This window comes from Actinia tenebrosa, unplaced genomic scaffold, assembly GCF_029948245.1.
Source record: "Actinia tenebrosa isolate PJP-AT-01 unplaced genomic scaffold, QUT_ActTen_1.0 PGA_scaffold11__36_contigs__length_13525064, whole genome shotgun sequence".
Lineage (NCBI taxonomy): Eukaryota > Metazoa > Cnidaria > Anthozoa > Actiniaria > Actiniidae > Actinia > Actinia tenebrosa.
Genome location: NW_028292571.1, coordinates 5557410 through 5572093, shown reverse-complemented (window position 1 = coordinate 5572093; position 14684 = coordinate 5557410). Strand labels below are relative to the sequence as shown.

The window sequence follows — 14684 nt, the reverse complement described above, 5'->3', positions numbered from 1 at the left end:
TCGAGTATGGGGTATTTTTCATCAAAAGTAAGGTTAAATGGCTTCTTCCATTCGAAAAAAAAAACAGTCCAAACATTCTAAAATCTTATGCCAACTCTGTTTTAACCGTGACTGTGACATTGATTCGTAGCCATTCGGGGATGGATACAACAAAGAAAACCCATCGAAATCGCCTAAAATTGAGCACAGTACATAAGAACCAACAGATAAGGACGTCGAACCAAAGTTCGTAAATTGTATTCTTATATTTTTTATATAAAATACCATCCAAAAAAATACCCAATCATTCTCTATACAAGTACAGATCTTGGGCTGCCTGTGGTTTTACTTCACATCCCAGGCCCCTCCTTGTCATGTTTGTCTGAGCTCATCGTCACAGCGTCCCTTTCTCTTCATAGATTCCACGTTGGTGTCGATAGATTCACGTGTGTGGAAGTCATTTGAACAAATATTCTCTTATTTTATTCCAAACCATGTATCGATTTATATCTCTAAGCCGTAAGGTAAGTTATTGTTTTTCCTTTAGGTTAAGTTACTTTGTAATTTTATGTCGAGAAAAAAATTCTGAGGAGTTATATTGCATAACTCTTGGAAACTGAGCTAAAAATTAATATTAAGTCATGCTTGTCACGTACAGTAAGCTGATCTAATGATAATTTCAGAATTCTATCTGTCGTATTTATTGTGTTTTTGTAAACATAATAACGCTTGCTGCTGTAATAGCAATAAGCTTAAATTGTTTGGTATACATTTTGCTGTGGCATATTTATAGTATATGTACCGTCATTTTATTGGCTTTAACTCATGCTGTATGCATGCAATCTCTGTACTCCCAACGATGTTTAAGCTATTGGTAAATGCTTAGATCCTATTGAACCATTTCTCATATACTTTATATGACCTTATATATGTATATATATATAAGTTAACATATTATTATGCAAATATAGAAAAAAGCATTTACAATGTAAAAACTTATATAGAATGTGTAGTCTCAGTTCTTATAGGGCCACTTGGACGAAAATTGTTCCAAAATTAAAACTCTTTCATTCGAGCTGGAACTTTGCTGAAATAATCTTGAACACATTAAGAACCTCTCACTGAAATATCTTTCTAATATTCGAAAGGGAAGGGCCAAAATTTTACGATTTATTTTCGTCCGCCATTAATTTCTTTGTGTCACGGCCAACGAGTCATTATGTACAGCAGTTTTACGCTGTGACGTCATTTACTCAACACTGTCATGTTAGCGTCGTTTTGACTATACATTTCTTGTTAAATTACCTGAAGTTTATTTGATGTTTTAAACGCGTTATCGTGAAAAGAAAATCTAAACAGATTTTTTTAAACCTTTGATACCTCTTCAAATATGATGGAAACTCCTTTGGACGCTCGCTTTGTCAATCCTGAAGAGTTAGAACCATAAATTGTAATGTATGAAGATGAAGCCGAACTAGAAGAAGAAGCAATGCTTGGGAAAGGTTTTCATAAAAATTCCTTACGTTCATTTCATTATTTGTATTTGCTACCTACTGTCCATGATATAAAGATCTTAAATTTGAAGTTTCAATGTAATCTAATAGTGATTGATGTTATGAAAACAACCGATTGCCTTTTGAATTCTGCGTTGTGATATAAAGATTTGTGACAATATACTTAGATCTATGTGCCGAATAATTTAGAATGTGAGCTCGTAATTCTCCTAGCTGATTTACTACAGAACGGTTATTATTTGCTTCAAAATGTTTATTATGCATTGAATAGGTACAAACATACGATTATCTAATATCATCTTTGTAATAGAACATGTCAAAGGTTTCTTATTTATTACTCGCGCGACAGCGGCGTCTGTCACTCAGCTCGTAGATTTTTCTTTCATTGTGTCGGATGTCTCGCGGACCCAAATTGTGGGGTTGTTCTTTGCCCTTGTATGTAAATATACCTTGAAAAATTGTTATCCTTAAAATGATTCGAATCCCGAATATCTCAGTCACTTCGCGCGATGGAACCGCTAGAATCTCGTCCATGCGTCCTACTTTGTTGTGATTCTTGGCTTGCCGAGATGTATTGAAATTTTCGAATTATGATCGTCAGTATTATTGAAACTGAAAAATTTCAGCGCCTAGACATTGTTTGGTCATATAGTAGTTAGGAAACCGAATGAAACATATATTTTCTGAATAAACCAAATAAACCGAGTTTTACGAACATGGCACATACATTACCCACCAATGTTTTGGTTTGGGTTGAGTAAATGACGTCATAAGTACTCGTGCCAGTCTTCTTGAGTCGAATTCTGTGATTCAAAGAAATTAATGGCGGACGAAAATAAATCGTAAAATTTTGGCCCTTTCCTTTCGAATATCAGAAAGATAATCCAGTGGGTGGTTCTTAATGTATCCTAGATTATTTCAGCAAAGTTCCAGCTCGAATGAAAGAGTTTTAATTTTGGAGCGATTTTCGTCCAAGTGGCCCTTTATGTCAGATTAAGATTACTAGAAGCAGGTAAGAGGAAGATAGAAGGAATCGGATCTTTCCATAAAACCTCTGTATTCATAACCTGGGTTTTGCTAGTCTGACTATTGCTGGTTTCCAATCAATACAACGACATCAACATCTTACATGTATCTTCTTGGATTTTTGTTGCCATGCCTAAACCACCTGCTTCAGACACTCTCACCTTTGCATTCCTCAAGTGTATCAGCAAAGACATTGTAGAAACATTTTCAAACAGACATACCACATCCTAATCTAACAACACTATTATTTATATATTTTTACAAAGACAGAAACCTTCTTTCTATAATATAGCAACTATTGCTAGGACAAAGTCAAATTGCTAAAAAGTTCAACCTTATTTAACCATGTGAATAATTTCTAGAAAGAGTAAGTTAGGGCACAGGAATTTTTCTCAAGTGGTTATTTTTTGAAAATTGAGTAGGATATGACCAATAGTATGGAAACAAAAAATAATGTGAGAAATAATAAATAGTGTGATTTAGTGTGATTTGAAGTAAATATTGCAGAATCACAGCCTCACACTCTGCCAGATGCTTTGAATATAAAAAAATTAGAAAAACTTTCATTTCATATAATATTTGTGTAAATATACACCTAATTGAAAAAACGAGTCGGGTTCGAGAAGGTCATATCATTGAAGCTAAGACCGAAAAGGATTTTGGGGAAATGTGTATGACCTTTTTTTGAACCGGAAAACCTTTTTTCAATTAGGTATATATATTGTATTGATAATGCTGGTTTACTGAAGGTAAAAGTATATTTGTATTTTCTGCAGGCATCTCCATTGTCTACAGCATGCAGACGATACATGAGTAATGGAACGGTAAATATATTTTCATTAAACAAAATTATTTTACAGTACATCATCGTGTAGATATCTAATCTATAACGAATTAAAAACAACATGTAACTTCAATCTGGTGATGTCATGCGTAATTTTTTTTTGATAAATACTATTGATACTTTGGTCACCCTACCCCTTTCCACTGCTGTTTTTTTTGAATTGTAACTGAAAAGCCTCATCCCTTTTTAAAACGTTTGTGTTTACAGCCAGCAACCACCAAGCTTTTTATAAATGGAAAATTCATGGAGTCCAAAACTTCTAAATGGATTGATCTTCACAATCCAGTAAGTTTTAAAATGATGATAGTGATGGTGAGAAGGAGGAAGAGGAGGAGGAAGAGGAAGAGGAAGAGAAAGAGAAGGATGGTGAAAGAGGAGGAATAGGTGAAGGATCAGGAATATTGATGATAATAATGCTATAATGATGAGGACGATGATGATCACAATGATGATACATGATACTACGTGATGATGTTGTTGATATGTAGAACAAAGGTGATGGTGATGATACTTAGTATATAGATAGTATGGTTGTGTGTGCAATATCCTGAATGAATTCACTAGTTATTGTTATACAATAAAAGGTCTGTAAAATCTATACATGGTATACCATGGTGTACCTAGTATATAAATAGTGTGGTTGTGTGTGTGATATCCTGAATGAATCCACTACTAAGGTGTTATACAATAAAAGGTCTGTAAAATCTCTACATGGTACATAATGGGAACTTCAAGCGGCACTGCAAATCACTGATCAGGAATCCCACTTAAATTGCTTCACTTTTACAGGCCACAAATGAAGTAATCACACGGGTACCAGAGTCCACACCAGAAGAGATGCAAGCTGCCGTAGACGCAGCCGCAGCAGCCTTCCCTGCCTGGTCTGAAACATCGATATTGGCACGACAACAAATCATGTTTAAGTTTCAACAACTCATCAAGGAAAACATGGTAAATTCTGATTCTGCTCTGCGTTCATATATTCACAAAAGCTTTCTTATTGATATGGCAGCTAAATTCTTAAATATTATGGAATGCCAATGAAATATTTATAAAGTGGCGAGTAGCGAAATTACATTTTTACAGTTTGGTGTTCTACATATAGCATAGATGTTTCACAGCATAGAGCAGTTTTTGTATGACTGTGAAAACCTCATGGCACAAACACGGTCATGACACGGCAAGGCATACGCCAGACCAATCACCTTGCGCGAGAATTTATTCTCCATCCAATCAAATACACAACATAGCATGGTGCGGACAAGGTCATGGCACTGTCAGACCAATCACATTGTGTGAGAAAAAAATCAGCCAATTAAAATTCTAAAAACTCACGGTTAAGGCACTGCACACTTACAACACTGAGATTTTCAGCTCTAGTGCTGTCTATAATTTTTTTGTTTTATTTTGAATATGAGATGCCTTGGCTTTAGTCAATCACATTTTCAATGATCTGATCATGAGTTAGTAGCTTTTTGATTGACAGAAGCCAAAAACCCAGATGTCTTGGGCTGTGTTGTTTGGACCGTATATATTGTAATTGTAGTATATGAAATAAATTAAACGACAATTATTATACTATCTTCGTTTAACAGAAAGAACTTGCCCACAACATAACACTAGAGCAAGGAAAGACACTTCCAGATGCAGAGGGAGATATCTTGAGAGGATTACGTAAGAAATATTCTATTTTCAAATTTCATTTATGTCTCTTTTTTCCTGAAATATTATCATAACCCAGGTATGGATTTGACCTCTTTTTTGCTGGAGACTAGTGTAGTTTAACAGAGAGTGGTTTTCACAGCAGCCTTGTTATTGGGAAAATCAGCAATGCCTTGGACTAGAACAGTACTAAATTCTGCTATTTTAAGCATGGATTTTAATAACTTTTTACAAAAGTCCTATCAAGTTTAATTTTCACATGTGAAGAGTACTCGCCAGAATAACATTTTTATTCTTTTTAAGTTGTTATTATTAGAATATTATTACACAACAATATTACAATTTTTGGCGGAAAAACAAATCATGTTACCAATTTAGTGGAAATTAAATTGAAAATAAGGAATATGGGGAAAAAATTATGGACAACTTTAATAAGCAAATTTGAAACTCGTTAAAATATGTTCAAAACCAAAGAGATAATCGTCAGTCATTTTTAGTCAGAAAATTAAAACATTCCTGCTATTTTTGCTTAAAAAATGGTTTTTTTTTTATAATTATATCCTTACATGTAAGAGTGCAAACCACAGTTTTGTCTATTATGTCTAATTATGATTTTCACCTTGGGGAAGTTAAACCTATTGTCACACAAAAACATTGCATTGTTCCTGCCTTTCAACACCATCACTACCATGATACCACTCAATGCAAAATCGGAGCATTTATATCCACCCTTGACATTGCTTTGGTGCTTTCGTTTGCAGAGGTCGTTGAGCATACATGCTCCATCACCTCTCTTCAAATGGGGGAGACAATGCAGTCTGTCACCAAAGACATGGATACTTATTCCTACAGAGTACCTTTGGGTGTTTGTGCTGGAATCACTCCGTAAGTATAATAATAATAATGATAATAATGACAATGACAACAACAAAAATAATATTTTTTTAAAAATAATTTTAGGTTCAACTTTCCTGCTATGATTCCACTTTGGGTAAGTAAAATATTGAACGTCATTATCCAAAAACAAAATACCTTGTACTATTTGCATATATTATATTACATAAATGGGCAATTAGGTGGGTGGTATATGCAGTCAGTTCCCAGCTGCCATGTGTTTGATATTTATGATTGACAGTTAAAGCTATTGCTAGCTTAGATGTTTAGATTTGTTTCTGCCGAAAACACGTTATAAATTATGTGATAAAAGATCAGGGATAGCATTGTTGAAAATCTATCTTGGCTTTAACTGTGGCTTTGGTAGAAATCCCAATGCAAAAGAAACCAGAAACCAAAAATAAAAGTTGCTTTTTATCCTATCTGTAATGCAACATATTTCTTATTTCTGTACAGCTGACATTCAGATACTTATGTGCATGCCGAAGGTCTAACCATTTATGGATATTTTAAGAGCAAAGGCAGCACCTTCTACTTAGATATTCATAAGTCCATGAGTGTTTGGTCCGGCTGAGGCTTGAATCCATGATCTCCCACACAACAGACTAGTGCCAAATGAAGCTAACTGGCTAGTTGCTAATCTATACTCATTATGAACCCTAGATGTTTCCAGTAGCTGTTGTTTGTGGTAACACATACGTCATTAAACCCTCGGAAAGAGATCCTGGTGCATGTATGATGCTGTTGAAGATGGCGCAGGATGCTGGAATGCCTGATGGTGTAGTGAATGTTATCCATGGAGCAAGAGACGGTAAGTGAATGCAAACACCACAAATAACAACTTCTTCTAATGCATTTGCTACTCCTGGGTGGATGGCATAGTGCCTAACAGGTTTTGGAACTCAATTGTTAAGGCAGCCGATAGATCAAATTAGGATTTAGGAGTTGATTTTTGCGGCGTGAGGAAAAATGAAGGACTTGGAGAAAAACCATTGAAGCACCTGAGGGTTAGGGCTCTACAACTCTACTCAAATACAACACCAAGCCCAACAGGACTTGAACCCAGGTCGCATTGGTGAGAGGCAACACATTAGTAGGGCATGCCATCTGCTTTCCACACCCATTATTTCCCTAAAATTTTGCAGACTTAGCAAAACAAAATTAGCAACATTATCTTTTTTAAATTTGTGGGTGGCCTCCACTCAACACCTAGGGTAGTGACTTGCTACGGCAGCTGGAATTTTAACACATTAATTATTAGTATATACTCCTGGACTATGTATCTATAAATTTGAATAATTTCTACAGTGACACCAACTAACCTTTTCATTATCTATTTTAGCTGTCACTTTCATCTGCGACGACCCAACTATTAAGGCTATCTCATTTGTAGGGTCCGACCAAGCTGTGAGTAATTTCAATTTATAGTTCACCATTGACTGCTTTTAGTGCTACACACTGATGGATACAACAGTCATGACTGAGAAATTGGGCAAATTCCTGTCAATAAAAGAATGGTAGAGTATGTAATGGTACTGAACGATTTATTTGATTGATGGTAGTTGGCCGATAATCCTGAGAGTGTAGCAATATGAAAACAGTGTTATTTTCCATAGTTTCTTTTAAAATAGAAAATATGCTTTGATTCACTGTTGTCAGCATATTTTCTGAGGCAGCTCATATAAACAAGGGAGAGCTAGTTAACAAAGTATTTTAGCGATTGATATAATGTCTTTCTTTTACAGGGAAGGTACATCTATGAACGGGGCAGCAAGGGTGGCAAGCGAGTACAGAGTAACATGGTAGGTGACACACTCACATTACTTATACCCTTATATTGTTAGTTATGCTGTGTACTTAGCTTTATGACCAACCAAATACTGTATCAGTAAATGAGTGATTGAGTGTTGGATGTCAAGTATTGGCCTTGGGTTGTTCAACAGCCTCTCGATTGTTGAAGAAGAACTCAGCTTGTCATGAAGTATAAGATTATCAAAATATATAATGTGTAATAAATTATACACCAGCTATATTTAAACTAAGTTTAATTCTTCATTGATTATTGATCTTGTTGTACGTGCAGCTCAATAAATGTGTCTAGTTACTCACCCTTAAAGGGCAACCCTTATGCACTTTCGTGACCTCCTGTCACTTCCTGCTACCCTTGCCCTTGCACCCAATTTTGATGCCATCTCAGCCTCAGTTTAGCACTGAGCCATCCCCACCTTCACCAATGGATTTTGAATACATCCCTTTAGACCATCCCCACCCCTTGAAAATACAAGTACTCTTAATGGGATTGATATATAATTTTTTACTGAAGCTTGTCATCTAATCCAAGATTCTGTCTGTTTTATAGGGAGCCAAAAACCATGGTGTCATCATGCCTGATGCCAGTAAAGAAAGCACCATAAATCAAGTATGTCCAGCTTTTTTAGTTTATAAAAAAGTTGTTTGCAAAACAGGACGATTCTTTACCCAAATAATTGCAAACTCGTCCATGGTTATGGTTTCTATTGCATTTTCCTCATGAGTTATTATAGTTATTATAGTTATATATATTATAGTTATTATATTATTGTTATGAGTTATTAGTAGTAGTACGTGGTTTCAATTCCCACCAAAGGCATTTGATATTTTTCTCTTATTCTCTCATGAGTTATTAATGAGTTTGATAAGCGTTTATATATATTTCCCCAGTTAATAGGAGCTGCATTTGGAGCTGCAGGTCAGAGGTGTATGGCCTTGTCTACTGCTATCTTCGTAGGAGAGACTAAAGAATGGATCCCAGAGATTGTCGAGAAGGCCAGGAAACTTCAAGTCAATGCAGGTATTATTTATTTTAATACATAATATTATCAATGAAATATCTATCTTTCTCACTACTAAAAAGCGATATCTTTAGATGTGAAGATGTCACCATTGGTAAAAATTCTTAGGAATCGCATTAAATATGATAGGAAAAATCTACTAAAATGATATTTCATTGATAACTATATATTAAACAGAATATCTTACTCATTCGCTGAGCTCAATCGTAAGATATCACCTCAACACTCCTCTATATCAGTCATTCCTATACCAACATCCAACTAAAGTTTGAAAAGTAGGATGACAAGATGCCAGGAATCACACATCAATGGTTTTAATCTAACCTTGAAGAAATAGAAAACACGCGCGCATGCTGTGTGTGCGGGTGCATGCTGTGTGCGCAGGGGTTAGCAGAACACGAGAGAAGTGTTAGGAGAAGCACGACTCATGGCGGAGTGCTTCTCGACACTTCTCGAGTGTTCAGTCAATCCCCAAGTGCTTTATGACTCCACACAGCACAGCAAGCAAGGTTATTTCTTTTATAAAATACAAATTACCGAAATGACAAAACTGGAAAAGCACGAGCGTGCTGTGTGCTCTCATAAAGCACACACTCTCAACCAATCAGAGCGTGACATTTATAACAGTTATTTTATAATACTGATTAGCAAATAGGTAATTCTGAAGGGGATAACACCTTAACTGAAATGCAAAGGTATCTGAGGTCTTTCGTCCTACCACAAACTGGAAATGTTTCAACTAGAGCAAAATTTTCAAATGAATGAACAAATGCATGAAAAAATTCATAGCTTATCGTAAATTAATGTAATTTATCTGGTGTTATTTTTATTTTTCTAATAAGGTGATCAACCAGGAGCAGACTTAGGACCAGTTATTTCACCACAATCCAAAAAGAGAATCTGTGACTTGGTTCAGTCTGGTGTGGACCAAGGAGCTAAGGTATGATTGAAATACCTTATCTCAGTCATCCATCCATCCATTCACTTCATCCATCCATCCATCCATTCATCCCATTCATCCATCCATTCCATACCCATCCATCCATTCCATCCCATCCATCCATCCCATCCATCCATCCATTCATCCCATTCATCCATTCATCCATTCATTCCATACTCATCTATTCATCCATCTATCCATCCATCCATCCCATCCCATCCATTTATCCGTCCGTCCATCCATCCCATCCCATCCATTTATCCATCCATTCATCCATCCATTCATCCATCCATTCCAGTCATAGCAAGTGAGGCTAAAGGAAAGACGTAATCATCTAAATTGGGAAAACACTGATTTGTACTGATTAGGTCATAATATAGAAGCATGCACACATGTGAGCATATGCATATGAAATATTTGTGTTATAAAATATTAAAGTTATTATTGTTATTACATAACAAACGTATTGCAATATAGAAAATGACTTTGGAAGGCAAATTAAAGAAATTGTCTTTTGGTCTTTGTAGATGGAGCTTGATGGCAGAGATGTTGTTGTAAAGGGATATGAAAATGGTAACTTTGTTGGTCCTACTATCCTGTCTGGTGTTAAGGTTGGTAATTACATCCAGTTTGGTCTGAAAATATTAACAACCTTTTCCATTATGTACTCACATGAAGTCCAATTTAAATGAAAGTTTAAGATGAAATTAGAATTTGTATAGGAAATCACACGATCTCGAGTACAATTTTCAGAATCTATAGGTACAAGTTACAGTATGTTTTGAAAGTTTTCAAAATTAGGCAAGTCCAATTTGAGAACTTTTAAAACATCATGAGTATCTATAAATTCCAAATCTTACGAGAAGATTGTGTGATTTTTTGTTTATTTACACTCAACAAAATTGAGGAATTTAATTGGGACTCTACAGAGCACGACGCGTAGCGGAGTGCTTCTCGACACTTCTCGAGTGTTCTGCCAATCCCCAAGTGCTTTATGACTGCACACAGCACAGCAAGCAAGTTATTTATTTTTTTTATAAAATAAAAATTACAATAATAGATAGGAATGACGCAACGAAAAGTGCGCGCGCGTGCAGTGTGCTCTCATAAAGCACGCGCTCCAAACCAATCAACCAAACAGTTATTTTATAATATTCCATATAAGAAATGTGTAGTTCCAGAAAATATCCATACCCAACCCACTGAGGAAATTGGAAATTCCGAAGGGGAGGGGTGACAGAGAAATTATTTCTCTGTAACCCCTCCCCTCCAGAATTTCCAACTTCCTCAGTGGGTGGGGTATGGATATTTTCTAGAACTATAAAAATCCCCAAAGAGTAACGTCTTTTGTATGGATATCTGTGATTTTATTAAAGCATGAATACATTGTCAAAAATTTCACAAACTGACCGTGGTGCCTATTAATTTCCAGCCTGAAATGACGTGTTACACAGAGGAAATCTTTGGGCCTGTCTTGGTTGCATTGGATGTCGACACAATGGAAGACGTATGTACAGAATTGCATTACATTAGAGCTTACTGCAGGTTGTTTTTATCTTATTCACACATGCTTTATTCTTGAAGAAAGCATCAAGTGCCCGTTTCCTATTTCTTCAGATTGTAGTTGGGAGTTTGCTGAAAAGTCTTGTTTAAGTGTCATTTACATATTTTACACTAAAGTAACTTCTTAAATAATCACTTTTTTGTCCCAGATTTTTCACCGAATTCTTAAATATGTTATCTTTTTTCCATTGACAAGTTTCATTCCTCTTATCATTGTCATATATCATTAATATATTTGTGCAATCATTCTTATGATATAATATTTCCCTCCAGGCAATAGAAATCATCAACAAAAACCCATATGGCAATGGCACAGCCATATTTACCAACTCTGGTGCCGTCGCTCGCAAGTTCCAACAGAAAGTCGACGTTGGTCAGGTAATTAACGTTACACTTCTAAGTACTGATTGGTTGAAAGGTATAGCTTGTAAGTGACATCACATGCTTTGCATAGGGGTTTTCAAATTTGGCCCATTTTAAAACCACATATTACAACATTCAGGCCCGGTAAACACGTATCCGGAAATTTTTGTATCCGCAATTTTTTTTTTTTTGCGGATACGATTTGCGTCCACACGTGTCCGGAAATGTTTGTATCCGTATCCGGAAATTTTCGAAAACAGTCTCCAGAGTGGAAATTTTCGAATGCGCTCAGAATACGGATACGTGTGGACGGTCGTATCCGCAAATTTTCGAATACGATGACGCAAACACGATTTTACGCATGCTCAATAAGAAAACTATCCGTCAAAGGGACTAGGCACTAGTGTGCATCAGGGCGGATCAAGAAATTTCCGGATACGTGTGGACAGTGAAAACAATTCGAATACGCTGCGTGTGGACGCGAACATTTTCGTATCCGCAAAAAAAAATTTCCGGATACAAAAATTTCCGGATGCGTGTGGATCTTTTATGCGTACCACTCAACTGTTTATTTTTAACTGAAATTTAATATTGAATTTTAAAAAATTAGAATTAAAAAAGTTCCAAACTTATTTTACTGATAAGACAGGCCAAAGGGTGTGAATGAACTGAATTCTCTCTCTCCAGATTGGTGTAAATGTTCCAATCCCAGTACCTTTGCCAATGTTCTCTTTCACTGGATCACGTGGATCTTTCCTTGGTGATGCTCACTTCTATGGAAAACAGGTATTTCAAGTCTTGTCCTCTGTTTTGAACTTTTAGGTTTTATTATGATCATTTGAATAAAGTTAAGCACCTGAAAAGCTACAAAGCTGAGACCGACAAGGATCATGAGTAGATACATTTACATATTTTAAACGCCTGCTGATGACTATTGATAGACTTGAGATCTCATACCTGTTACAGTTTCACGTCCTGTGAGCATTCTCAAACTAACATGAGCATTAGGCTCCATTGGGGAGAGGGGGGAGGGGGAAGACTCCCTTTCCCTCCCCTGGGTCCTGATACTCCGGTTTCAGCAAAACCTTGAAATGATTCTAAAAATAGCATCAAATATTCTAAAAATAGCATTAAAGATTCTAAAAATAGCATCAAAGATTCTAAAAATAGCATCAAAGAGTGCTCATGATTTGGCGCGGGGATTCCTTCTCTAAGTTCATATTCAGTTGAGAGGATTTTATAAGGTGTAAATTAAATCCACTTGACGTACGGTCCTTCTAGTTGGAATAAAGGCTTAGATTTTGAAGTGTTTTCAAATATACCGTTTTCTCAAGGTTGCGTGCGCATCCAAATTTAAGGAACTTGGGGGGCCATAATATCAGAACGGGAACTTTATAATAAGAATTACCATACATTCCTATGAAATTTTTCGATAAGAATTCATAAAATCGATTATTTTCCTCTTCAAATACAAACTGTCTTCTCAATTTTAGCGAATTTGCGTGGCTCGAATAGGTACATCAGTTCACTGGATTTTCGTTTTTTTCTGCGTTTCAGGGAATTAACTTCTACACTGGGACAAAAACAATAACAAGTCTGTGGAGAGACGAAGACGCGAAGCCACAAAAAAATTCGAACTTCGTTCCCTCAAATGAAATAAGAAGCGAGTTAAATAACTTTGTAATAATGTATTATCGATATCGAACTCTTCATTAAAGTGCTAGTCTTACGAAAAAATTAATGACGCAAAAAAAATCCCCGATTTTGTATATGCTTAAATAGGTTATAATGTTCACCAATAAACAATAATTGGTTCGAAAAAGAAACTTTTCCCGTCTGAATTCTACTTCCGTAAATTGTTAAAAGCTCGTCCGCCATTTCTATGAGCAGCGATTTTTAATTTATGTGTGGCGTCATATGCGCAACTGGCATCCTTTTTATCCACACTGACTCTAATGCACTCCCTGTAAGAAAACATGATTTGGTTTAAGGCCTGTTTTTAAATCAAAAATAGTCGAAATTTGGTTGCAATTACACATTGTGAATAGCCGGGAATTTTGAAGGTGGCGCGTATGACGTCACTTTCTTCGAATCACTAAAAGTTACCAGGAACGCAATCGCTTAATGGCGGACTCAAACGGCCAAACTTTACCGGCTAAATGCACCATCTTCCCAGTCTCGTATCAAAAAAGAATTTGGACAGTAAGCTATATTACATATCTAGTTTTATATGCTACAATTTCCAGGGATGGTGTAATTTTCGTAAGACTAGCACTTTAACTACACTGACAAAGAAAAGGACGAACTGCGCTCTAAGCTTTTAAAATATGATGTAATAATAAGTAATGATTTTTGTTAAAGTCAGTTTTACCTTAAGGACACTCGAACCGTGAGTACTTCGAGTTTCTTTCACGTTATTATTTTCTGAACTTTCTACTGTTTCAAACCCTCTGAAATGAAACGCAGAGTTAAAATACACTGAGATATCAAAATAAATTTTACTTTAGATTGGCTCAAGGGATGATTTACAGTACGTATTTTGGAAATAACAAAAAACTCGAAATGTTGACGGTTCGAGCTCTCTCACTGTAGTCAAATAGTATAATCATTAGAGTGTAATCTAATGGGACTTGTGGCTTTTCTAACTTATTTATTGTTTAAGTAGTTAAAAGTTTCCTTGGTTTCCTTGTTTCCTTTCCCTTCTTCAACAGCCGTAACAGTCTAAAGGCATTTATTCTCGATTCTATGTTAAAAAAGCGCGTGGAAAAAATAAAAAATACTTTTCAAATTATCGTCGTTCTTCAGTGGTAAATTGTAGAAACCGGCGTCTGAGAAACCTTTCGAGTTGACACAAGACAGTCCGTATCACTGAAGAGCTTTAAATCTATACCAAAAAATTGAACTAAAAGATTCCATTTGCGACAAAAATTATGAAAATTTACTCCTTTGGTTTTTCGTGTCCTTAGAAAAATAGAAAACTTAGAAGCTTTTCTTTCACATACCGTGCCTTCCCATCGACCTACACGAGACAAGAGCACAAGTGTACAACGATTGCCGAAACTCCGCTC

At 35.9% G+C, this 14684-nt stretch overlaps 1 protein-coding gene across 1 annotated transcript; it reads left to right on the top strand.

Annotated features, from left to right (window-relative positions):
- Nucleotides 1-348: 348 nt before the first annotated feature.
- On the top strand, nt 349-14407 carry LOC116297478 (putative methylmalonate-semialdehyde/malonate-semialdehyde dehydrogenase [acylating], mitochondrial). Its single transcript, XM_031705700.2, has 18 exons — nt 349-503; nt 3296-3343; nt 3571-3648; nt 4153-4314; nt 4959-5037; nt 5787-5910; nt 5986-6016; nt 6583-6730; nt 7262-7326; nt 7665-7721; nt 8279-8338; nt 8620-8749; nt 9593-9690; nt 10218-10301; nt 11123-11197; nt 11527-11631; nt 12304-12402; nt 13174-14407. Exons 1-18 carry the CDS (start codon nt 474-476, stop codon nt 13330-13332), a joined length of 1632 nt encoding a protein of 543 aa, XP_031561560.2. The 5' UTR covers nt 349-473; the 3' UTR covers nt 13333-14407.
- The last annotated feature ends 277 nt before the right edge of the window (nt 14408-14684 follow it).

Excerpts from the sequence above, each read along its gene's own strand:
- LOC116297478 (XM_031705700.2), top strand. The coding sequence starts at position 474 with ATGTATCGATTTATATCTCTAAGCCGTAAG. Across the intron at positions 9,691-10,217 it reads GTGTGGACCAAGGAGCTAAG|ATGGAGCTTGATGGCAGAGA; the intron begins GTATGATTGAAA and ends TGGTCTTTGTAG. Across the intron at positions 11,198-11,526 it reads ATGTCGACACAATGGAAGAC|GCAATAGAAATCATCAACAA; the intron begins GTATGTACAGAA and ends ATTTCCCTCCAG.